The sequence below is a fragment of the Helicoverpa zea genome, chromosome 4 (genome assembly GCF_022581195.2).
Source record: "Helicoverpa zea isolate HzStark_Cry1AcR chromosome 4, ilHelZeax1.1, whole genome shotgun sequence".
In the NCBI taxonomy this organism is placed as follows: Eukaryota; Metazoa; Arthropoda; class Insecta; order Lepidoptera; family Noctuidae; genus Helicoverpa; species Helicoverpa zea.
Genome location: NC_061455.1, coordinates 1,415,079 through 1,440,481, shown reverse-complemented (window position 1 = coordinate 1,440,481; position 25,403 = coordinate 1,415,079). Strand labels below are relative to the sequence as shown.

At 37.5% G+C, this 25,403-nt stretch overlaps 3 protein-coding genes across 3 annotated transcripts in view; all 3 read left to right on the top strand.

The window, feature by feature from the left end:
• Positions 1-295: 295 nt before the first annotated feature.
• On the top strand, positions 296-16,020 carry LOC124629758 (DDB1- and CUL4-associated factor 8). Its single transcript, XM_047163290.1, has 11 exons — positions 296-604; positions 684-1,047; positions 2,676-2,872; positions 3,305-3,478; positions 5,309-5,484; positions 6,304-6,482; positions 7,173-7,350; positions 8,173-8,312; positions 9,052-9,253; positions 10,412-10,531; positions 12,836-16,020. Exons 1-11 carry the CDS (start codon positions 484-486, stop codon positions 13,004-13,006), a joined length of 2,022 nt encoding a protein of 673 aa, XP_047019246.1. The 5' UTR covers positions 296-483; the 3' UTR covers positions 13,007-16,020.
• Positions 16,021-16,815: 795 nt separating this feature from the next.
• LOC124629760 (bacchus-like) lies at positions 16,816-20,920 on the top strand. The gene is made up of 3 exons (XM_047163292.1): positions 16,816-17,022; positions 18,504-18,693; positions 19,046-20,920. Exons 1-3 carry the CDS (start codon positions 16,918-16,920, stop codon positions 19,096-19,098), a joined length of 348 nt encoding a protein of 115 aa, XP_047019248.1. The 5' UTR covers positions 16,816-16,917; the 3' UTR covers positions 19,099-20,920.
• Positions 20,921-23,032: 2,112 nt separating this feature from the next.
• LOC124629883 (neutral ceramidase) overlaps positions 23,033-25,403 on the top strand; it is a 28,998-nt gene continuing 26,627 nt past the window's right edge. Inside the window, exon 1 of the mRNA XM_047163540.1 lies at positions 23,033-23,295. The gene's annotated coding sequence lies outside the window, so the exon portion shown is untranslated. The remainder of the gene's footprint in view (positions 23,296-25,403) is intronic.

Here is a 25,403-nt window from a genome sequence, read left to right as displayed (position 1 = left end):
AATTGTTGACAAATTTGACAGCCGACAAAAATACAGCTGATGTTTTTTAACCGTGGTTGCCAGAGTGTAAATAATATCACATATTGACTACACAGTGAAACTAAGATACGGTCACATTTATGTACGTTATAGTCGTGACCGTGACTCAATATGATAGAAGAAATAAAATAAACATTGAACAGCAATAATCTTCGAATGCTACCCACAAAGTCTGCCTTAAAAAAAATATTTTAACTATTTAGACCCTGAAAAGATTGAGGACATGATTTTTTTCACGTTAGCAACATCATTATTTTTGTCCTTGTTCTTGTTGCCAAAATCGCTAAAATTTAGGAAAAATCCTCCATTGAATACCAAGAATCCGTTTCAGTTTATTCTTAAAAATTAACCATTCAAATTAGCTGGAATTCTATTGCGTTGCAAATTTCCCTTTTCGAAGTTACCATAATTTCATTGTAGAATACAATTTCAACGTAAGCAGCGATGGAAGATAATAATTCTTCGAGCGATGACGAAATTCCTTATTCCCCTACAAGTCCTCAATCGGGTGGAAAAAAGCTGAAACTGAATGACGGCAGTTCACAGGATAGTATTAAAGAAACAGGTAAAACTTTCATCTCTGTATTGATTACAAAAAAAATGTGACGTAAAAAACTTCGTGTCCATTTTGATGTTTTTTTTAGTTGGTTCAACGAGTAAAGATGAGAATGTGGACAGTGGAGTGTCTGCTGATAAGTCTGAGAGCACCAGTAGCGATGATCGTGGTCAGGCCGCGACAGAGGGGCCTTCGAACGAGGTAGTGAACGTAGCCCCATCTGGCAGCAACGTGCGAGCGATCCTGCTGAACCTCAGACGTCCTAAATGGGGCAGAAACTACAGGAAACGAAAGACTCCAGATAGAGACTCGGACAGTAACGCCTCCTCGAGGGATTCAGATGACTTATCCACAGACGAGCCCATTGCACCTCCCCGAGTATTTGATGCTCTTTTGGATTCAGAAACAGAGAGTGATGATCTACGAAGATCGGTGGGAGAAAGTTTTAGTGGGTGAGTATGCTAGTTATATTACAATCATACTGATATGATAAATAAGAAATATTTAATTTGTAACAAGATTTTTTTAGTGTAGTATCGTTGTTTATTAATTTGTAGTTTAAAATACCCCTCATGACTTCTTGATAACCTTCTGATTGATAAATATGTCCAGTAATACTAATGTTGAATAAGACAATCCTACTTAGGAATTTATTTCCCACCTGTTAATTGGTTAAAATCAAACAACTCAGATTTTTTGAACATATTGTCTCTTTTATTTAAAAAAAAGGCCAATATGAGTAGGAGTCATTTCAGGAATTCATCAATTTGATTTATTTTCGAAATTACCAGAGGAAAGTAAAAGGCTGGGTTTATTCATGTTCACTAGTTAGATTATTTCAATTCTTTGAAACTATCTTATAAATGTAGTATGTATTTATTAACTGCTTGTACGTAACTAATTATAAAACAATACAAAATCAATTTGTGTCATGCAATTATAAATGAGTACTTTTTAGGCCATCCAAATAATTCCCCTGAATTAATTTTCATAGCAATTCTATTCTGTGAACAAATAAATACCTTTAGAATTGTACTAATTATATACAATCACTTTGAGATATTGTGTGGAGAATGGTTTTCATTCCTTTTCTTTGCCAATGAAAATTATTTACTCAGAATATTTTCAGTGTTCTCTATAAACATTATTTACTACAAACTTGTCAACTGGTCTTATTATTGCATAATAGTTCCCTGGCTTATGTAATAATGTATCAATTTCTTGTAACAACAAAATCATACTTACTAAATTAATAAATCTAAATTGCATTATTATTCTTAAAACAGCATGTTTTGTCATGCCATTTTAATTTGCTAAATGATAAAAGATTTTATCAACATTTATAGTAGTTTTTATGCATATACGATAAATTTTAACACATTTAAAGAGGTCAGATAATGTTATTTACCAGTTGTATTGTAAAATTATTGTTTACTGATATTATTTGGTAGATGTTTTCCAGTTCAATCATGCAATATTGAAAGACTAGTCACTTGTCAGTCACTGGTCCAAAGCTATTTGTTAAAAAATACTACTGTTACCCTATGCATGTTTCGATTATCAGAAAACTTAAAAGCAGATTAAGCAAATTATTTTAAAAAATAAATGGGGCATCTTCTAAAATATACCCTTTTTACTACCTCAAAATAAATATGTCATCTTTATTTTAAATAATCGTTAAATCTTTATTTCAAATAATCATTATTTAATTTTTTTGAAATATTCATTGCTGCCTGCAGTATAAAAATGTCTAATTAAAATAATTGTAATTTAATAATGAATGTCTTCTCCCTGTTCCCAATTTCAGTGGCCACTTTTTTTTTACATTAACCGTCTTACCACAAAAACTTTTTAACGTCAGTTTATGCCTTGTCTAAAAAAATGGCAAATTATGACGTTGACATATGGTTCATTTTGGAGCCAAATTTTTTATAGACAAGTGTAAAACAGTGGTTAAAGTTTTTGTAGTAAGGCCATAAATGTTTAAAAATATTCTTCTTGCCCTGTTCCCAAGTCATTAAAGAATGTAAAAAAATCTTATTAAATAAAAATTAGTATTATAAAAATTTCCTTTTTTCAGCTCAACAAGTACTTCAGACAGCAATGACAGTTACGAGTCAGACAACATGATAGACCTAAACTCTGGTGACACGGACACGGATGACGAGCTACAAGTGCACAGGACTGCGGACGATAATGAGACTGAGGAGAATAAGGGCAAACTCCCCCCCGTGCTGCTCAAGACGAGGCCAAAGCACAGCTATTTATTACTTAGAGGTAAATACAAATATATTTTTACTACCAACCGCTCCGGCTTTGCACGGGTGCAATGCTGATACTTAATATACTACATTTTACATTATAAACCTTCCTCTTCTATCACTATCTATTAAAAAAAAACCTGCATATAAATCTGTTGCGTAGTTTTAAAGATTTAAGCATACATATAGATATAGATTTAAGGATACAGGGACAGAGAAAGCTACTTTGGTTTTATACTATGCAGTGATGTGTTACTGCTTATTGCATCTGCTTGTTACAAGTCGTGGTGCCCAGGGTCAGCCAGCTAAGACTATCCCCAAATAACATAGGCTACTCGAAGAAATTTTTTGATGGGGTGAACCTGTGGAAAACAGCTACTATCTCACATTCTTGCTTAGATTTAAAAAAATCTCCGCTCACAACAAATAAATTATATTTTATCAACAGAAATAATAAACCGCGAGATGGGGCTGACATTTCCCTGCGGCAAGATCGCGCAAGAGGACCTCATGTTCGAACAAAGATTCTACGGGTCCTTGCACTCGATCTACAGACTGAAGAAGCTACACCATCTCAACAAACACAGAGGCTGCGTTAATTCCATAAATTTTCATCCGGAAGGTAAGTTGTCGGTGTGTTCGCGCCAAGCTTTTTGGCGGCTAGGAGCACAGCAGAAAAAAAAAATGTCAGCCTGCATCTACATGGTGCAAGTAGCTTACGCATCTTAAAAGCGTGTGGGTCCAGCGACTCGGGCATGTACCAAAGCCAAATACCCACCCGCGTGCTCTTGTCACTTGTCACTTGCGCATGTTAACTTACTCAAGCTACATGCACTGTGTAGACGCACCCTCAGTTATTTTACTTCAGTAACGCGGTGTCCTGCGTGAGCGACAAACGCGACGCAACACGACGCGACGTAATGTGACGCGATGCTATGCGCGACAAATGTCCTACGTGATTTTGGTAATTACTTCTCAAATCATGGAGAAGTACAGTACAATTTTGCTTGAAAGTTCATATTTAAAGTACAGACAGCAACGTTCTTTGTACTAATAAACGATTTCTATAATGTTTATTTTTTTTGTCGCGTTCGTCGCTCACGCAGGACACCGCGTAAGTGAGTAAAACTTTGTGGGTTTTGATATCTGGATGTTTGTTCCTCAATCACGCCTTAACGGCTAAAGATTTTGATATAACTTAGCAGTGACATAGTTGCATAGCGCGACTACTGTTCACGAGGTCTAGAATTCGATTCCCGTGTTCGCCGAATTCAGGTGAAGGAATAGGGAGTGCTTCTGTCTGCGCTAATGCTTTTACACTGTAATATGTTCTGCACAGCTGGCTGTTTTCCTTATATCGGGTGTGTCGTTCACAATCACATTAAATTAAATGCGTTAATGTACTGCTTAAAATATGACGATTAACACAAAGAAAAAATAAAAACACGTAAAAATAAAAAAATGAATTTTTCAAACAAAGTAAATACAATAAAAATGTGCGAAAATTAGAACACCATATAAAAGTCAGTCATTACAAACAACTGAAATTCTCCCTTGAAAACTGACAGCTGTCAACTGGTCAAAACATTCGATACTCCTAACTTTATCTCTGCTTTACACATGATGTTGTAAATTATAAAAACGAAAAATGACTCCTGTGGCTAAACCACTGAATGGATTAGGTTATTTTTTTTACAATTCGCCATAGAATACCATAAAGTATATGCGATATGATTTAATGTGATTGTGAACGACACACCCGATATGAGAATAGTCGCCGTGGATGATAATCGGCTAGGACACGTAGCGTATAAGATAGTAGATACCTACTTTTTATTAATGTTTGGAAAGTAATTAGCTCGGGACGCTCGTGAAAGAATCTAGATCTAGTTTTCAATAAAAACCTTTAACTCGAACATGTATGTATGTATAAGATATACATATATCTATTCTGTAAACATAATAACCCTATGTTCTTACAATTACCTGGACACAGATGGTTTTCGTTTTCCATTGTTTTGATATTATAACGGTATAATGTTTGATTCATTGATTCTATATTTATAGAACATATTTCATATCGACGCTAGCAGGTGCTTTCATTCTATCGATATCCATGTGTATTAATATTACAAAGGTGAAGAGTTTTTTGTATGTCTGTTTGCTTGAACGTGCTAACGTCGGGAGCTATTGGTTCGATGTGTATCGAGGGAGCCTATAGAATAATTTTTATATGTGGGTATACATATACAGTTCCCTAGGGAATATAGCCAGCGGTTTCACGCGCATCCCGCAGGATCTACTTCCCGCACATGGTTAAAAAGTAGCCAACATGTTATTCTGTATTGTAATCCGCAGATCTTTAGAAAGCAACCACGACCCTATAATTACTTTACAGATTCTATCAATTTCTTTTTAATTTCAGCCAGTAATATTCACCATTATTTCTCAGGGCACCTCCTAGCGTCGGGGTCGGACGACACGAACGTGGTAGTATGGGACTGGGCCCGCAACACAGCCATACAGACGATCAAGACGGGCCACAAGTCTAACGTGTTCCAAAGCAAGTTCCTCTTCCTCAACGCCAAGAGTCAGCTCAACATCGTCACCTGTGCTCGAGATGGACAGGTGAGATTTAGACAATACTGTTTGTTACAGCCTTTTTATCGTCGCACTGCTGGGCACAGGCCTCCTCTCACACAGAGGAGGATTGAGCGTTGATCACCACGCTTTAGACATTGTAAATTATAGTTTACTAGATTTCGTCCGCGACTAAGTCCGTGTCCAGCACCCGAGTAGAATGTAGCCTATCTTTGCCTCAAGGATACCACTTATCGCCATGCTGTATTTCATATCAATCAGTTCTGCAGTTTTAGTTTGAGATGGACAGGTGATAATTTAGTTTGTAAAACGTTTTGTTGGTATACTTTAAAGTAGTATGGTCTAAAGTAGTATCTCAACATCGTCACGTGCGCTAGAGATGGACAGGTGAGAATTTAGTTTGTAAAAAGTTTACTTGCAATAGTGTAAGTAGTATGTCTTTGTTGGTTTCCACTTTGACGAACTACGGCGTTTCAGAATTTTTCTGAAAAGAATTGGCCAAGTGCGACTCAGATTCACCGGTATCCGTAAAAAAAACCGTTTTGTAGTGTCGATGCCTAATTTGTTGTCAGAGCGGCGAAAATAATTTCAGCACCTGTGCTTGATTCCAACCGTCTAACTATCTCGGCTCATCATGCGATACAGAAGGACAGCGAAGTCTTAATTTTTCCTGTTTTTTTTCTTTTGGGTTTCGAATCTTAACAAACATACATACAAACAGGTCAAACTAAGGACCTCCTTTTTTTAAAGACGGTGTTGGGGCTGTTTCATGTACTTTTGACGTTCGAAAAGTGCTGTCTTCAGTCTTCTTTGAATAAACGATTTTGTTAATTGTTTTGGTGTCAGGTTCGGCTCCTACAGTGCCACCCGAGCGGCGGGTCGACGGTGTCGCGGCGGCGGCTGGCGTCGCACTCGCGCGCGGCGCACAAGCTGCACGTGAGCGCCGCCGAGCCGCACCTCGTCATCTCTGCGGGAGAGGACGGGCTCGTCATGCAGTGCGATGTTAGAGATGAACATGCTTCCAGGTACATACATAGTTACTACATGTGTTTTGAGGTTTCATCGTCGTCGAAAGAACTACTTTTCGCTCACACAAATTGTTAAGGCTTATTTCATTTCACTTGGACCTCTAGGGAACGACTTTCTGCTTACTATCAAGTTTCAACACTTATTTCATTTATATTGATGATATCTTTACACCGAAATATGTTATGACTGCCAGATCAGGGCTTTACAAAAAAATAACAAACCAGCTCATCATCTCTTTTTCCCAACTACGTTGGGGTCGGCTTACAGTCAACCTACTACTACTGAGTACCTTCCAGTATTTTACGTGGAGTGACTGCCTGTTTGACCTCCACAACCCAACTCCAGTTACCCATTCAACCCAATACCCCCAAGAGGCTTAAAAAATAAAATCAGCTACACTGCAAAATAAACAAAGTCCTGAACAAAAGACATGCAGAAATCGATTTCTGGAGCCATGTCAATCTCAAATTCATGAGCCATGTCAATCAAATTCTGCCAGCGGTTTCACCCGCATCCCGTTTGAACCTATAGACTTTTTTCGATAAACGGGCTAGTACTTCCTGAGTTTAGCGCGTTGAAACATACTCTTCAGATTTATAATATTGGTACAGAATATAGATTATAAAGTTAGGATGTTTATTTATATTATCAATGTTATACACTCATTTCATCAACCTCTCTTCCAGACTATTCCAAGTGAAAGACCGCAGCGTGATCGTTCCGTTATACAGTGTGTGTGGTCATCCAGTCGAACCGAGAGAACTCATAGTGGCCGGCCGCGACAAGTACGTACGAATGTACGACAGACGCAAGTGTACGCGGCCCCTTGCCTTATACTGCCCTACTGCCTTCAATGAACATGCTGTAAGTATTTAATGCTGATATGTGTTTTTTAGGTTGATTTATATGATGAACTTCTAAACTGTGAACATTGTGGGATGTGTTCTAGGCCAGAATATAAGCTGCGAGATTATCTGTAAAAACATAATATCTGAAGTGCAATACTTTATGAAAGGGACGGTTGACAAATTAAAACAATTTGACGCTTACCTCCTCCTCCATTTTTCAATCCTAAAAAGGGGTCGAATAAAGCGCTTCCTACTGGTAACAAGAGCTCGGCAAAACTTCGACATTATGCCATAGAAGCCGTTTTACGGAGTAATCGCGGTATCCCGCGTTATTACCTTTTGAGCTACTGCCCGTACCTACGGGGATAAAATATAGACTATGTTACTCGAGAAGAGTGTAGCTTTCCAACATTGAAAGAAGTTTTTAAATTATTTCAGTGGTTTCGGAGCCTTTAGGGTTACAAAACAAACAAAAAAATGATTCCTTTTACTATATTACTATGGATAACTATATCTAAACTATTTCTAAGTATATCTTAGACACCATTGACTGTGTTTCGGATGGCACGTTAAACTGTAGGTCCCGGCTGTCATTGAACATCCTTGGCAGTCGTTACGGGTATTCAGAAGCCAGTAAGTCTGACACCAGTCTAACCAAGGGGTATCGGGTTGCCCGGGTAACTGGGTTGAGGAGGTCAGTTAGGCAGTCGCTTCTTGTAAAGTACTGGTACTCAGCTGAATCCGGTTAGACTGGAAGCCGACCCCAACATGATTGGGAAAAGGCTCGGAGGAGGATGATATTACTATGGATAACACAGCAATTTTTCTAAAATTCCAGGGCACAGTAAAAAGGAAAGTGCGGCTATCGATGATGCACTTAACCTGCGCCGTGTACAACCACGACGGCTCCGAGATACTCGGCTCCTACAACGACGAGGATATATACTTGTTTGATGTCAAAAATGATGTTTTTGATAAGTTAGTATAGTTGTTTGTTTATATATTTTATCCGCCTTATTATAAAACATGGTTTTAAAAAAAGTACCAGCCTTTGTACCGCCTTTAAACCACCGTCCCGAACAAAATTAGTGAACTAAACCTATTACTACGCGGGTACTTATTAAAACCAAGTTTAATAATAAGGTGGGTATACGTTCTGAGAAATGTCTAGGACAAAATCATGATCATCTAATTTTGTTGTATATACTTGGTCTCACGCTCAACAGTCGAGCTTGTGACGCCAGAGTTCGATACATATATACGCCTTTCTTCGAAGTACATTTTCATGAAAACTCGCTATACGTCGATCGGTGTCTAAAAGTACAGGTATAAGGGTAAGGTACATAGAAAAAAAAATTAATTCAGAAAACTACTGCGAGTCGCGTTTGAGATTCTGTATTAAAAAATCTTCGAGTTTGGATTTATGTATTGCGTATCGCCCACGTCTCGGGGAATCAATTTGTTTACCTGGAAAAAGTGGATAAAGCTCGTTCTGATGTACCTTGGTTTTATCATAATTCTTAAGGCTGGAAACGGTGCACGGCCGACGGTCAGTGCTGACGTACGTGCCGACCGAATCACGCGCCTACCGTCAGCGTAGCTGTAGTGTGCGCGTTCATAGACTTGCACAGATATAGCTGCGTCCAGAGAACGTACTGTTTCCAGCCTAAGTGAATTATTCAAGGCAAAATTGGTCTAAATTTTTCTCAACTTGCAGAGACAACGCTCACGACGACACTCGCGACGGCTTCACGCACCGCTACAGCGGGCACCGCAACAGCGCCACCTTCAAGGGCGTCGCCTTCTTCGGGCCCAAGAGCCAGTTCATCGTCTCCGGCTCCGACTGCTCGTATATATACGTGTGGGACAAGAATACCGAGTCCATTGTCCAGTGGCTGCAAGGAGATCTTAATGGCGTGGTCAGTAAAAACACATTTTGGTTGGACTAAGAATATTATCTGGCTTTGCCTAACTATGTTGGGATCGGCTTTTAGTAGGATGCAGCTGTGTATCAGTGTGTCACATTTAGAGGCTGCCTATCTGACCTCCTCAACCCAGTTACCCTTTCAACTCATTACATTACCCCTTGGTAAGAGTACATAAGTATGGGATAAAAATACTGAGTCTATCGTGCAATGGCTGCAAGATTTTAACGGCGTGGTGAGTTTTCAGCTTCCATCAGTTTGCCACATGAGGCGGCGGCCTATCTGACCTCCACAACGTAGGTACCCAGTTAACCCAGCACAGGTTGTCGGATTTTCTGATACTCAAATAACTGTTTGGGGAACAGTCATAACGATTGTCTACTAGCTTCCACCAGCGGTTTCTCCCACATCCTGAGAGAAATGCTTCTTGTACTCGAATAAATATATCGGGTGTGTCGTTCATAATCACATTAAATGAAATGCGTTAATATACTGGTTAATATATATCGATTAACACAAAGAAAAAAGAAAAATACGTAAAAACAAAAAATGAATTTTTCAAACAAAGTAAATAGAATAAAAGTGTGCGAAATTTAGAACACCATATAAAAGTCAGTCATTACAAACAACTGAAATTCTCCCTTGAAAACTGACAGCTGTTAACTGATCAAAACATTCGATACTCCTAACTTTATCTCTGCTTTACACATGATGTTGTAAATTATAAAAACGAAAAATGACTCCTGTGGTTAAACCACTGAATGGATCAGATTATTTTTTTACAATTCGCCATAGAATATCATAAAGTATATGCGATAGGATTTAATGTGATTGTGAACGACACACCCTGTATATATATATTGTTAAATATTATATTTACTATTCCGGTGCCTAAAAATATAATCCTCAGGTTATGATCGTCTTTGGGATAGAATTACGTCAGTATAGATATGAGTTAAAAATACTAATTTTCTAGCCTTGCCTTTAACCAACTATTTTAGTGTTAGCTTCTAGTCTCACTGGATGAAAATGTACTTACACTAGATACTTCTGACCCTATTTATAATCTATCTCCGTATGCGGCTGTTACTTAGTCACGATTATAACCGCTATATAGAATTGTCCAATTAATTGTTACCGCTATATTTCCAGGTGAATTGTATAGAAGCCCATCCTCGGTGTCCGGTGCTGGCCACCAGTGGACTCGACAAAGACGTTAAGATCTGGATACCTAGGAGTCAAAACGATCCCACGTACGAGGGGTTAGAAAAGGTAACAACATTATTTCATTCCATTTATTGCTGTTCCTGATAGGCGTATACGCTTTTTTTAGTTAACGCGTAAATGATAAACATTTTCAAAAAGATCCTTCTAACATACATACAAAACTCAAAAACGTTAATTCAAATTAGGCTGATTTGTCAGCACTTTCCGAACGCCAAAAACAAAAACAAAATACAGCCCCAAAACGCCCACCCTTCACCACTTCCTATGTGTTCTAACTGGGAAGATGTAGAGTTCTTTCTTTTAAGTTTGTAGCGCGCAGAAAAATACGCTAATCTGAAATCGTCTTTAGAAAAGGACATGGATCATGAAATCACCCAACCAAAAGTTAACAGCCTTTCATTTATATATTCTGCCGCCAAATTCTAGAGTACAATAACATTTTCTCGGTCAACAACCGATAAGGCAAAGCCTTAACAAAATATCTGTTTTAGACTGGATTTAATAGTCATTTACTCACTCAAGTAGGTTGGTATACGATATGGCACACCTAAATGTTTATTTTTGTCCCTGCGAGCGCTTAAAACTTATAGTATACTTTATCTATTCCTAACCTTACACATGAATATGGGCTTGCCTGATACTGATAACCTATACAATTTATCTAACTAAACAAAAAAAACTACCGAGTCCTAATAGTAGTAGTGCGTAAATAAAGCGGAATTACTATGTTTCGCAATCGGTAAATTCTAGTACTAAAGGTAGATTACACAAGTCTTCGCAATTTATCATTTAACAACAATCGCAAGAGTTAACTGCTAGATAAGATACAATAGTAGTCCTGATAAACGTAATCTAGTTAGTTTGAAGTCCGTGCTACAATGTTACTCGTCTATATCTATACTAATACATTATAATGAAGAGGAAACATTGTTTGTTTGTGCCGCAAAGGCTCCGAAACTTCATCCGATTTGAAAAATTCTTTCACCGTTGGAAAGCTACCCTCTTCCTAAGTAACATAGGCTATGTTTTATCCCGGTGCGGGAATTAATTCTCCCAGGACGCGAGTGAAGCCGCGGGCATCAGCTAAAACATGCTTTTGCAAACCGTATGATGCATGATAAGAGCGCGAAGTGGCTAAACTAACGTAGTGGCGATGGGTCCCCCCTTTATGGCAGAACTTTTTATGTCATAATCTTATTTTGCATACCAACAGTTGGCATAATCTTCACTTCGCAGAAAATCGTGTGGCATACACTCATTTAGCATACATTAAAAACGCATAATTTTGGCAAGCAGAATCATCTTTAGGTATAAATTTCATATTCATAATACTTAAATAGTAGAAACATCATTTCGCAGAAAGTTGCCAGTCAGAATCATCTTTTGGCATAGTTTTGGAATTTTTATTTTCCTGTAAGAAGCATGCAAACAAGCCTGAAGCATGGAAGCATGCAAACAGGCATGCAGCATGTAAGCAGGCATGCAACATGGAAGTAAGCATGCAACATGCAGCATGGCATGGCTTCTGTCACGGCTCCGGCGCTGCGTGGCTCCAGCGGTCCCATGCGAGCAGGCCGCCTCGCCCCTCCGCGCCTACGCGGTTTTGAATTGCACTCTAGGGGTAGGGCAAACAAGACTACGTGGAGTCGGTTTTGCAGCGATTCGTTTTCGTTACTAGCTTAAATTTTTAATTGAAGGATACATTGAATCTAAATAAAATTCTACCATCCTCATAGTACGCCAAATGAGATTATATCAAATAATAGTTTCTCAAAATATACATTATGCTAACTAAACGAAATAATGCGAAACTCTAAACTATGCCAAAAGCAATTATGCGAAATAAAATTCTGCCATCTTAAAAGTATGCAACTGTAAATTCTGGCATATAAATATTCGGTGAAAGAATATTATGCTAAATATTTTTTATGCCTTAAAAACATCCGTTGAAAAAAAATTATGCGAAGTGTGTTATGCCAAATAAAATTCTGCCAGATAGAAGGTACCCAGTGGCGATATTAGGTTTTTTACAACGATAACACAATCTATTTAGCGGTCATATTTTTTCAATAATATTAATTGTTTATTTATAAATGACTGTACAAATTAGAGATAAATGAGAGCCATTGTGCCGAATTTATGTAAAAACACATGAGCATAGTTAATCAATAAAAAAAAAGTATGAAACCAATATTTTTGATACCATTTCCAGTCCTCCACATTCTTTACAGAAACTCGCAACTGGTTCCCTTTCCCATGAATTATATGTATGATCAAAGTTATTCTATTGCATACCTCCCTTGCGATCAAGTACTGACCCAAAATTAACACAAAAATTGAAAATTCCAGGTGGTACGAGAAAACGGAGTGTCCCAGCTCCGGAGTCCGTTGTTCAACGATTTTTTACCTACACTATATAGCGCCTGGCGCGGCGAGAACAGACTGTTCAGCGACGACGACTCCGCGCCGCCGCTCGGCGGGAACATCGAGTTCGACGGCAACGTCTGCACCACCTTCTAACTGCTCACCACACGTCGAGAACTACGTCAACAGCGGAGGTGCCATAACCGAAAATCTCCTAAGAAAGTACCGGGCCAAAGTGTGGAGGACGAGGAACGTTACTGTCTTCGCCCTTATAAGCCTTCCCTGTACCCGCTTTTGTTTTGTAATACCAATCGATGTCTCGAAACACGGACGCCTCGTTAGTTCGTTTTGGTCATGCCCACCGTATGAGTTTAACCTAGAACAAGGCGCCTGATCTACCTGCATTATGGCATCTCCGCTCATCTTTTCTTACTCCGTAGCCGAACTTATTTACGGCGGGCACAGATTTAAACGCAGCGAATAAAAAATTTTTTTTGTTGTTATTTCCTTGTTGTTTTGTTTATGATTGGTTGGTTAGTGATGTAAGAATTTAGAGGTATTAATAGTGCACTCATTGTATGTGGCCATTTTGTTTTTTAAATGTCCATTATTAATAAACGATCTATTTGTAAATTTTCTGCTGTAATAGAATATAATCTATAGATAGATGGCTTTTTAATAATGGGAGTTGTGTACAGAATTTTGTTCTGATCACGTGTTGTTTTTGACTACATTACCGTAAATTAAAAAGCAGTCTTGTACTTAGTGGTACAATGTGTAGAATATAAAGAATAACATTTCATAGTAGTGTATATTCTAACTGTGTATTTTGAAAAGCATTTTTTGAATATATTACATCCTTTAATAAGGTCTCATTGATAATGTATACTTCGATTGCTTATGTAAAATATGGTACACGCTGCATTTAAATCTTGGCCTATAAAACTTATAACTAGGCTATAAAGTTTTGTCTTCTAACTTTTCACTCACTATTTAGTTGAAATATTGTAAATGTAATGCCAAACATACACATGTTAATATTAGTTGTTTTTTTTTTTATATAGTTGTTGGACGCTTGTGGTTTTTAAAATATAAATGGGAAAGATTAAAGTTATTTATAAATAATCTGTTATCTTCAATATTTGAATGTCGGTGACCTAGTTACATGCCAATCATTTTTTGATAAATCGAAATATTAGTTGATTCATATCTAACACTTTATTGTAATAGCGCTTAACCATAGTTACCTATTTATATAATTTTCCATAAACATCTAAGCATGGGGTTACACAAAAACGTTAATCGATTTAAATTTCGAATGCATGGTTACCAGCTCAAATATTTTCAAGCTGGCAAAAAGGTTGCAATTAATGATTGAATAAAGGTCATGTGTAATCTCCGCACGTATTACGGCACTGCGCTGACGCAACTATGACTGGCCAGTTAGTCATGATGTATTTAAAATATATCTATTTACAAATGACTTGTACTATGTACTAGATCTTGTGTACGCGTGTTTGTCTTCCGATACAGACACGAGTAGTGAGTTTTTGCCTATTCTATCTCAAGGCTAAACGATAATAGACGGTTTTAGAATTTTTTTATGTAAGTCTATGTGTAATTAACAAGAAAAGATGCTTAAAAGTTTACTTTTATCTCTTGATGTCGTGCAGTATATCCATATAAACTTAATTATATCATACATTTATCCTACATGTATATAAATAGAACGTAATATGAATAATAGTACTTTTGTGTCTTTTGTATAATCATATCTACATAGAGTTACTAATACATAAGAAAATTCAATATACATTTTTAATCGACGTGTTAAAAGTCAGATAGAAATGGTAATCCTGTAAGCAACTCCGTGAATTCAAATTAGCAATTGGTTTAAGGAAAAACAGCACTCATTTCCTTTCCGTACCATACATAAACGAAGCATAATTGAAAAGGACATTTATATGTCGCTACAGATAATATACATTTTAATAATGTGACGTAAAGTATATGGGTACGATAGATACAATATTAGTGATGCAATTTCAACAAAGCATAGCTGTATGGAGTCCCAAAAATATATAAACACCACAAGCGTCCCATAGTTCGGTAGTTTTGAAGGTAAAACAATTTTATATTCTATAAATAATAAATAATATGTATATGCCTGTGATATATTGATTTGATGGATATATTTGATTCATAAATTAGAAAATACTTTGTTTATTATTAGTTTTGAAGAAGAAATCATAAGCTAGTGGACGTAACGGATAGATTATTCAATAATAATCGTATTTCGCATTTCATGTGAATACAAAAATATGAATATCTTAAAAAGGTTACCTAATGAGAGTGTACGCAAAAATATCTTAGATGTATGGAATATTCTAGAAAGAATGATCCAAATTTTATAAATCCAGTTTAATCATAATTTGCATGCGCAAAAGGATTCCCGCTTGTTTAACCATTTCTCCTGTATGTAACTAAAATCTTTGTGTAAACTTTTAACCTCCATAATGTAGATAAACGAATGGTTAGTTGTTTTATAACAGGGTAAATCCCGGACGGTATAATGATGTTGTGCCTACTATCGTGTTTTGTGCTATTTTGGTGTCAAGTAGCGAGAATAAGTTTCTATTGTACCAATAAATGCGCCGTTCAGGTAGTCGGACCACTGAGGTTCGTGTGTATAAGGCAGCTACAGGAAAAATACCATGTAGACTTTCAAAACTAGCACGGAACACGACACCGTCTCTCCTAATAAAATAACACTTTTTCACGTTACTTTCTTTTATTATTGTATTTTAATAAACTACAGTTTATATTTTAGACGTGACTTTTCAAGTAGGTATGCGATCGCCACTCATGTAAAAGGGCTCGACAATGTGTTCAAGACAAATCAATTTTGTCTAAGTAAGAATTTATTTACAAATCGAATTGGGTTACAGATTAAATGTAAATAACGAATTTACCGTTACGTCTAAAATGTTTAGCGGATTTTTATATAAAGAATAATCTTTTTCTTTGCTACGTTTGCCACCGCTCATCTAGGTCATACGATTATATTTTAGTTCGAGTGTATTTTATTTATCGTTTACCGCCTCCCAATGTGTGTGGAGTAAAACATGTAAGGTTAGTCCCAATGTGTAAATAAATGATGATTTGAAATACTTTTCCTCTTTATTTTTTTATTAATTGGCATAAGATTATCACAGTTCGATATTAAATACTTACCTATTGATATAAGTGACGTAAATAGTCGACATCCTGTTCAATAATCAATTTTCAAAATGGCGCCAAATACGATTTCGTAAAAATATCAAAACTTTTTATTATTGTCAGTTGATTAAAGATACAAACTATACGAAATTGGTATGATAATAAAATTAATGTTCATTCAGTAGTTCCGAGTGAGAAAGACTATCTAATTGAGACATCCTCAAGGTAGGAAATAATAAAATCAATAAAGTCATTACACGGCGCGATAGCCAAAAGTAAGTATCCTTGTTTTTCTTTCCGATAAGTCAAATTGGTTGTTGTAAAAGCTCAACAAGATTATTTTTTGTATAACCTAACTGCTTTTTGCAAACATAACAATTTTAATTTTGCATTTCTGCAATTCTCAACTATTTTATCAATATGAACTTTTTATTTTCCCGCTTTTCCATGCTGGATAACAGCGCTCGATGCGTCAAAATTTGGAACTAACTGAAGCCGACGCGATCTTATTATTTATCATTTATCTGAATTAAAACCGTGTGGAGTAAAAATAATTTCAAAAACAAGATAACCATTAGTTTTAACATCGTTTTAATAACTCGCTTTATAGCGCAATGGTAAAATAACCAAAATATAATTCAACATTTTTGCCCACATGCTAGTCATAGCTTGTTAATGGCGGACGATTTGGACCAATCAGAGTCGAGGCGTGCAGAAGCCCGCGCCATCTTCGTTTTCAAACTCATCTGACCGCTCGCTCACTCGCTCAGTCAGTCGCGCGTCGGACCCGGGCAGCCGTACAACTTAACTTACTAATTCTAGTAATTAACACCAAAATCAGAACAATCATGAGCACCAATGAAAATAACAGTGAAGTGGCCGTCGACAAGGTCGGCGATGAGAAGAAGGCGGACGCCAAAAGTGACCTAAAAGGAGCCAAAAGGGCAGCAGAGGTGAGTGCACATGTCAAACAAATGTATTCGTTATAATCGCTCGCCATTTTATTGAACGCTATTATAAAGGCTGCATTACACTAATTCTCTCTATATAAATGACCCTCGTATATCATTCCACGTGTTAAACAGAGATCTATGTGTGTAGGCACGGGGACGATGCTGACTCTTACCGGCGTATTTTTGGATGTCATTTCTGTCGAGATATGCATTTTAGCGTGTGTGGGGAAATCGATGAGCCAATATCACGATACTTGCTGAAGTATCAAACGTGTAAATTGTACCATAGGTAGTATATTTTCGCGGGGCACCACTTTTTTAGCTTTTGTTTACTCGTTTTCGATACGGAGGCATGACCTTGGAGAAAAAAAAAACATGGCGCGGGAACGTACGCTGTCCTCATTGATGTGGTTATTATAGAAAACTTGTCTATATAGGTGTCGTAAGACCTACACATAGTTTGGTATCGATTAATTTGCGTGGAAATAGTTATTTTAGACTTTCTCAGGGCTTGCGTTCATCGTAGCGTGACGCTAGATAGATGGGTAACATGGCCGGCGCGAATGTCAGTGTTTGAGTCGGATGGACTGTCACAACCGCCGCGCAAATGTTCTCGCCTTATCTACCAAGTATATTCTTATTATTATCCAATGCAATATACCAGACTGTCATGAGTTAGTCACGCTTAGGCCATTTGCACAATTGTTATTTTATTTCGGCGCTTAGGTACACTGAAAAGTAGTCAATGACCCGGCATTATTTGCATGTAGGTGTACAAGTAGTATACGTATCCTTTGTTCTAGCAGCACTTGTTAATAGCAAGCAGTCATGTGAACATTCATCGACTCCATGAATTAAGCGGGAATCTTGAATATTCTACATTTTGACTTAAATTGGGAATAGTTTATATCCTCTGTCCTTTTCCCTCTAAATATCTCGTGTGCACGAGGACGCATGGCGTTTACGACTATTAAAGACGGCGTTGTGTAGGTTAGCCTTGTCGTAATTCAGCCATCTAAAACGTGTATGTTAATGAACGACGCTACGAGGCAGTGTTTCACTACTATTTTGACGGTTTTCAGTTGTTTCGTTTGTATACGGCATCGCTTCTCGATCGGTTGGGTAGGTATGCGCGGTGACCGCGTTCCGTTCAACTTTGCCACGGGAAAAAGGGCCGTATGATGCCGGCCCCGCTCGACGGCGCTCTTTCCCCCACACAACAACTAATGACCCACGCTTCTTTATCGTTACGAATCTTTGTCACCTGCGTCTCATTATTATGCAGGTAACTTGCATCGTTTTTCCACAAAATGATCCATAAACAGCTCTCTCGGTGCATTCGAAATTGAAATAATATTGGCTAATGGCCAGTTATTACTTGTTTGATCTTGAGTACGTCAAGGCGTACCGCTTATTGTCGTATAAGGTGTACGTAAACAATAAAAATACAGATTCCCGCCATTAATTTGTTACGTTTTTAGGAGAAAACGACGGAAGCGAAAAAGGCGCGAAAGGAAGAAAATGGCGGAGGCGGTGATGACGAGCCACACAGTGAAGAGGAAGACTTAGAGGGAGAGGGCGAGGGAGAGGAAGATGATGATGAAGAAGTAGAAGGTGAAGATGATGACGAAATTATTGGAGAGGGAGAGGACGACGATCTCGACGGCGAGGGTAAGTAGTCTTACACGATTGTTGAGATTTATCATAGCCACTACGCTTATAGGCTCACACTATGTTTTAACATGTAATCATAAGCCAAACACGACACGTGCATAAACATACATGAGTTGGTAAGGTTATCATTTTCCTACGCGATCATCTTCAGCGAAAATTAAATGCAATTAATGAAGATAACAGATTCTAAGTTGATATCATCAAAGAGGATTAAAAAACATTTCAATGTTTTGTAAACAAGTAATTCGTGTACTCGTTTTGAAGATCATGGCGTCGAAAATTGTTAGATGTTTAGTTGGTATGATTGTTGCTTGTTTGTGACGCTAATCTGACGTGTTGGTTGTTACAGACGAGGAGGTGGAAGAGGAGCTACTCGGAGAGGAGGAGGAGGAGGATGCGTAATACGCCTCGTGCCTCTTTATGGACAATGTCACAGTGATGTGTTAGTGCTCGTGACGGCCCGGACTGGCGCGGCCTCGCCTCGCCTCAACTGTCCACACTCAGCGACAGCCCCAACTACAGGACACTAACAACAGTTGGGAACACGCGGGGCCGACAACGCTCCCACCTAAAACGGGTGCAGTTTTATTTAAATGACAAATGTAATTAATTAAGTCAAATTCAATGCAGATTTTCATTTTTTTACATTATTTAAGTTCGGTACTGAAAGCTGTATCTTTACTTTTTCGGCTCGTTAGCGAGCGTGTAATTAAGACTTAGTAGAATGCTGTTGAATTTTGTCATGAAATGTACAAATGTGTTTTTCGGAAGTAAACTTTATTCTAAGTGAAATCCGCTCTGTATTCTAAGGTCTACCTGTGAGCCCGTTGAATGGTGAAGTTGTGATATTTTTCTATGCAGTACGAACTTATCAGTTACTAAAAATATAGAAGTAAGCCAGGTTTGGCATGTTATAGTAAATAAGCTATAAGTCACAAAGCTCAATTCTTCATTTTCTTGTTGTCGATGAGAGTTTGTGTGTACATATTTAGCATAAGTGAAGCCTGTGATTTTTATAATCAGTAATGTAACATAGTGTGAACGTTGCATTCAGGTTAATAGTTTTCTTTTATACAGAATATCCACAGCCGCGTTTCGATTACACAATCGTTTCCTCGTTCGACTCGATCGCGTGTTGGATCGAGTGATAAACTGATAACGAAATAAACCTTAGAAAATTAGTCATTTAGCGATAGAACCGGTACAGATGGGTACCGTCCAGGGCTACCGAGTCAGGACGAGGAAGCGTCACCTTTGGCCGGCGTCCGCAGCCGCACGAGACGCGGTTCTATTCCACACGTCCGTTTACTAGAAAAACATCACAATTTTGCCATTATCTCGCGCCCATCGCGCGCCGGCCGCCCGCTCTCTGTGCGACCGATAAAGAGAGCGCGACGGTCGCCGCCGCGCGATAGCGAATAATAAAAATATATCAAACCGGCCTGTAATTTTTGTCCATAACTGTTAATTAGGATAGACTCCAGCTCGGTACTCCAGTGTCTCACGGTGTGGAATAAGAGATTCCTAGGTTAAAGTGATTTAGTATGTAGGATGTACGTCATTTTTTATGAAAGGACGCCACGGGCGGGGCGGGGCGGCGGCGCGTGGCCTCGTTCGATTTGCCGGCGGCTCCGCGCCCGCTCGCCGCTCGCCCCGCACCACGACGCGGCGACGCGCTCTGTCGCGTGGAAAATCACCCGTTGTGCGCTGTACATCGCTGCTCCGGCCCGCTACCGGCCTGCCAGCGATGTACTCGCACCACCCGCCTAGACGCCGATCGTCACATGAGCGTTTTTTGATACTTCTTGTTGAATCCGTTTTCACTCCGTTCAGTCTTTCGCGGGGCGTCGGTGTGCCGACACCTATTTCAGATGACTTATGATTTTCACGCAGCCGGCCCCGGCGGAAATGACGAGATGTTTTAAAAAGCATTTAGCTAATAAATTGTTCCATTCGCGATCGAATACCAAAGGGAGCAAAGATAAAGATGTTTTCATTAGAGAAAATTGACATGGAAATCAATAAAATTATCTTATGAGTAAATCTTATTGTCCCGCCTTTTCATTTTTTTTGTGGTAAGAATGAGCTGTCGCATATTTGTACTATGTACGACTTATGTGAATACCTTAGTACGATTTTATTTATTTGTGATGTTGAACACTATTGATTTTCTACAATGGACGAAATGTAAATACAACCGATTTAAGTAAAAAGTTATTTTGTTTTTAAGCTTATTTATTTGTCCCACAGTATCGGATTGAATATTCCCGAATGTGAAATTCTCAATTTCAAGAGCCGATTATGATGACGTTATAGATAGCGTTATAAAAATAAATATGGCGCATGTCTTGAGAAGCGCAATTCATTGGGTAGTGTTCATACTGTCGTAAAATACAATACATTTAGTTCAAGATATCAATTTTGTTCTTCCGAGATGCATTTAACGAGGGGTGACCAAAAACTCGCTTCCCCTTCTAAAAAGAAACCCTACCCTTATTCGAGAGTCACCACAACTTCCGGCTGATTATATAACACGAGTTACCTACCTAATCTACAATGTATTCAGGTAACTGCTAACTAAACCGTTATCGAAATGCTAACCAGCCAGGCAAGCAGATAGGTACCTAGGTACGCAAAGCCTAAATCAAAATTCCGAATTTCAAAACTTGCTTAGTCTGTATCAAAATGTGGAAATAGGTAAGTTTATAAGCGTGGCTCGTAGGTTCCAGCATAGAGATAACGGTAAGCTATCGTGTGAATACAGCCTTGGATCTGTGGGAACCTCCTACTAGCGCCATCTATCGCGAAACATTTGTAAACAAGGTACTAAGGTAACAAGGCACTTTATGACAGATGGCGCCACTCGTTATACAACGAAGGTCATTGATTCAAAATTTCCGGTTATTTACATAGATGGCTCTAGTAGGCAAATTTCAGCGCTTTATTTAATTTAACACTGAGAAACATAAGTTGGGTACCTATTTGAAATAATATACTTTTTTACGTGGTTGTTTATTTGGATCTCTATGAAGCTTCAAACTAGAAGCAAAGTTTCACGCAGGTAATGCACTATTCATAAATTTTTCAATAGGTACCGTTCCTAAGTACGTATCTAAAAATGTTTCCGATTGCTTAGACTTATGAAATGATAAAATATAATTAGCCAGAGTGCATAGCTAGGTACCTAAACTTTCTGAATTAGGTAAACATTTTTCTACTAAGACTTTACAAATAATTACCTTAGGTACAAGTCGTAACAAGATTTTGCAAAAAATCTAATCCACTTCAAAACAAATCACAGCACTGGTAAAAGATCATGATAGGATAGTTTTAACCACGGGTTTTAACACAAGGACAAGTAGAAAAACAACTACAAATCAATGTTATTGATATTTGAATAGAGAAGAAAATTCAACTGTTTTGAATTTGACATTACCTCAGAAGTCCCGAAAAGCCACAGACCACAGATTATAGAGATCACAGAGAAGAACATTAGGGTGGTATTACATCTGTTAAAAATCTTGGAACCAGTTTTTCCTTTTTACTTTTATATTTATTTATTGTGGTTTTCCACGATTTATTGCTTGTAATCTGATACACATTTCATTAACATTTAAGATCACCGTGTTTCTAGTAAGTACATTTATTTTGGTAATAAAGTTTCAAAAATGATATTGGATTGAACAAATATCTGAAAAGTGGTAAAAACTCACACGCTATTGTTTTCACTACACCATACGCCTTTTAATTTGTATAAGCAACTACTTTTTCTCTGAATATGTGTAAGTATAAGGTACAGACAGACTAGTTTATAACAATATTGTAAGACTGAAAATACATTTGATGAAAAATAAAATGATTGTATTTAAAATGTTGTTTTTTATTTTACTGTAACCACACAGGTACCGGGATAGAGTTCCATAAGATAAATTATACAATGAACTACAAGTAAACGGCATTACCATTAAAACTGGTTCTAGGTATTTATTTAGATGCTATAAACTTGTCACAACTCTCATGATCCCAGAGATTTTCAATCGTTCTTTTAAATCAGACGCGCTTTTCGAGGAACAGCATTTATTGGCCAGACTACATAACTGTAAGCCATGCTAAACAATAGTGCCGTCTCCAAATACGGGTCGCATCACAATGACGACAGGCCACAACAAAGGATAATATTATAACTCGGTTAAATTGAGAAACACTTTTACCATTCCAGACTGCTACTAAAAAGGTGGCGTTTGCAATAAGCCGATTAATTGGCTCAAATGTTTGTGACAAATATGTCCATACGGATTTGGCTTTGATTCAGCGCAGTACCAACAGGCAGCAATATTTTAGTTCGTTTTATGCCGCGAGCGAGAACTTACGTCTGTTCGTTTCGTCCTTGTGAAGTGCATTCACTTTTCGTGTGTATATTTGTAAATTAAACTGACCTTTGTGCTCCAAGTTTTACTGTCGAATTGACATAAAAATTATGTTTAGTGTGTCCGAAGTTCCCATCGTAATATTATTAGGTCTATGAACAATTTTTGCCAAGCAAAATGTGATGAATGGATGATTGTGTAGCTAAACTAGTATTCAGATATCGATAAAAAGGTAAAATATATTTTGTTATTAAGGTAAATATTTTGTAACTATAACTAGGACCTACTGTTTATGAAAAAATAAATTAATAAAAAAAAAAGAAATTCATATATAAATAGGTTCTTGATAGCAGGTACAACCATACAACATCTAGGTATGGTAAACACTTTAAAAAATATAGGTAGGCAATTAAGGTTCAGGATCTTTGTGTTATTACAAAATTATTACGAAACACCGGGAAATTCAAAATGTGTCAGGATTTTGCAAAGCGCCCTTGAGTGGGCTTTGTAAACATGAAGTCCTACATTGTATCGATATATTATCACAGAATAAGGACTCCTTTATTTACTGCATTGTCAGGTACCATACAAAGTAAAGGGAAAGATTATATCAGTAGGAAATCTATATCTATAGGAAAATACTATACCTACGTCAATGAACTTCATCGTTGAACTAGTAAAACAACAATAACATCGCCGTATTGATCAAGTCTCCAGGAAAACGTCAAAGACAATAGACTATACCTAGACGGAATTGCAATAGAGCGCAAATAACAAGACTAATCAATTCAATACTGCTTATGGAAGGACGCATGAGTCAATCTGCGCAGCTTCGTTACAGTTTCTGCGAAAAAAAGTAGCATAATTACCTACTTATTGTGTTTTCATTTGATGTGGGCTTTGATAACGTAATTAATTAGTTCTTTGTGACTCATAACAACAACATTTCATCAGGTTATTGCAATCATTGATTACTTTAGAAAAAAAAGAAAAACAAATTATTGAAATGACTATGGTATGATGTGATCGTTTTTTGGTGCATTTGTCAGTTATATCAGCCAGTACAAAAATGCTGTTTTCCCTTGAAAATTGACAGCTGTCAACTTCACATAAAATTCAATCATACTTCCGTTCCGTTTCATGTGAAACTACCTTTATGATAGGCTGAAGACAAGACAGCAATCTCTTGAGAAAATCCATGTTGCTGAATTTAGGATTAACCTTTCAGAAAATGTTAGTTAGAACATCTCGTAATAACAATAGCACATCTATTGTTATTCTATCACCTTTGTTATTGTTTGACTCAGCTTTTGTTGCTACTTGCTTATCGGATTAATGCCAGTATCGGATATCGACCGATATCTGATACCTACGATAGATACCGTAACAAAGAAAGTTACATTACCTACCTAGGCATTTTTGTTTGTTTCGCTTTCGACATGTTTTGGTATAGGTACCTCCATTGGATAGATTATATTATATGACCAAAATATAAGTCCAAAACATGGCCACGTTAGAGGCATCCAGTGGCCTGGTGGTCTGTGATTGCAAACGAAAGCAACCAAATCCGCGATATTTTAAAATGTAATCAAAATCAATTCAATACCGATAATGCTTGCTGGTGGTGTTCATTTCTACTATGTCAACAGCTTTTATTGAGTACAATTGATAAGGATTTTAATTGATTGTGACTTTATTAAGCAGGTATGTTTAGGCAAGGGTTAAAACCCGTTAGAACAGACAGCATTGTTTGAAAGAATTTCTGCAACCCTAAAGCACAAAGGACAAATGAAGGCACATGGATTTAGTCGAAATGATTTAGTCCAAAGTCCCATAGTTCCTTATGCTCTGATGCAGGCAACTAAACTGTGACGAAAAAAAAACTAAATAAATATCAGTCTCATTACTATTCTAGGAATATTTTTGCATTTATTAACACAATTGACATGTTTTATAGCTCACGATCATTTACACCCTAAAAAACCTTGGTTAGAAGTTATCGCCATTGCTTAACTAATCACTAATGATAATATCACGGATTCGTGGTTCTTATTTAACGCTAGCCGAGCAAAATGTCAAGAACTAGCCTTGACGCCACAGTGATGATTTGAACATTGCAATTGTGTAACTTCCGAAATTACTTTGATTGACTTTTATTGAGATGGATTGCTTTTCAGATATTTTTTTGATGCTTTTGTGACTTTGTTTTGTGAGTCGTATCATAGGTATGTATCGCCTGCGCGTTGTGGAAATCTTGGTAGGGTAAATACGCCAAATGTCGGCCTCCCCCCAAACTTCGGCCGTCTGTACATTTTCAGCTTGCATTCATTCAAAAGGTAA

Excerpts from the sequence above, each read along its gene's own strand:
- LOC124629760 (XM_047163292.1), top strand. The coding sequence starts at position 16,918 with ATGAGCACCAATGAAAATAACAGTGAAGTGGCCGTCGACAAGGTCGGC. Across the intron at positions 17,023-18,503 it reads GAGCCAAAAGGGCAGCAGAG|GAGAAAACGACGGAAGCGAA; the intron begins GTGAGTGCACAT and ends TTACGTTTTTAG. Across the intron at positions 18,694-19,045 it reads CGACGATCTCGACGGCGAGG|ACGAGGAGGTGGAAGAGGAG; the intron begins GTAAGTAGTCTT and ends TGGTTGTTACAG.
- LOC124629758 (XM_047163290.1), top strand. The coding sequence starts at position 484 with ATGGAAGATAATAATTCTTCGAGCGATGACGAAATTCCTTATTCCCCT. Across the intron at positions 3,479-5,308 it reads CATAAATTTTCATCCGGAAG|GGCACCTCCTAGCGTCGGGG; the intron begins GTAAGTTGTCGG and ends ATTATTTCTCAG. Across the intron at positions 5,485-6,303 it reads CCTGTGCTCGAGATGGACAG|GTTCGGCTCCTACAGTGCCA; the intron begins GTGAGATTTAGA and ends TTTTGGTGTCAG.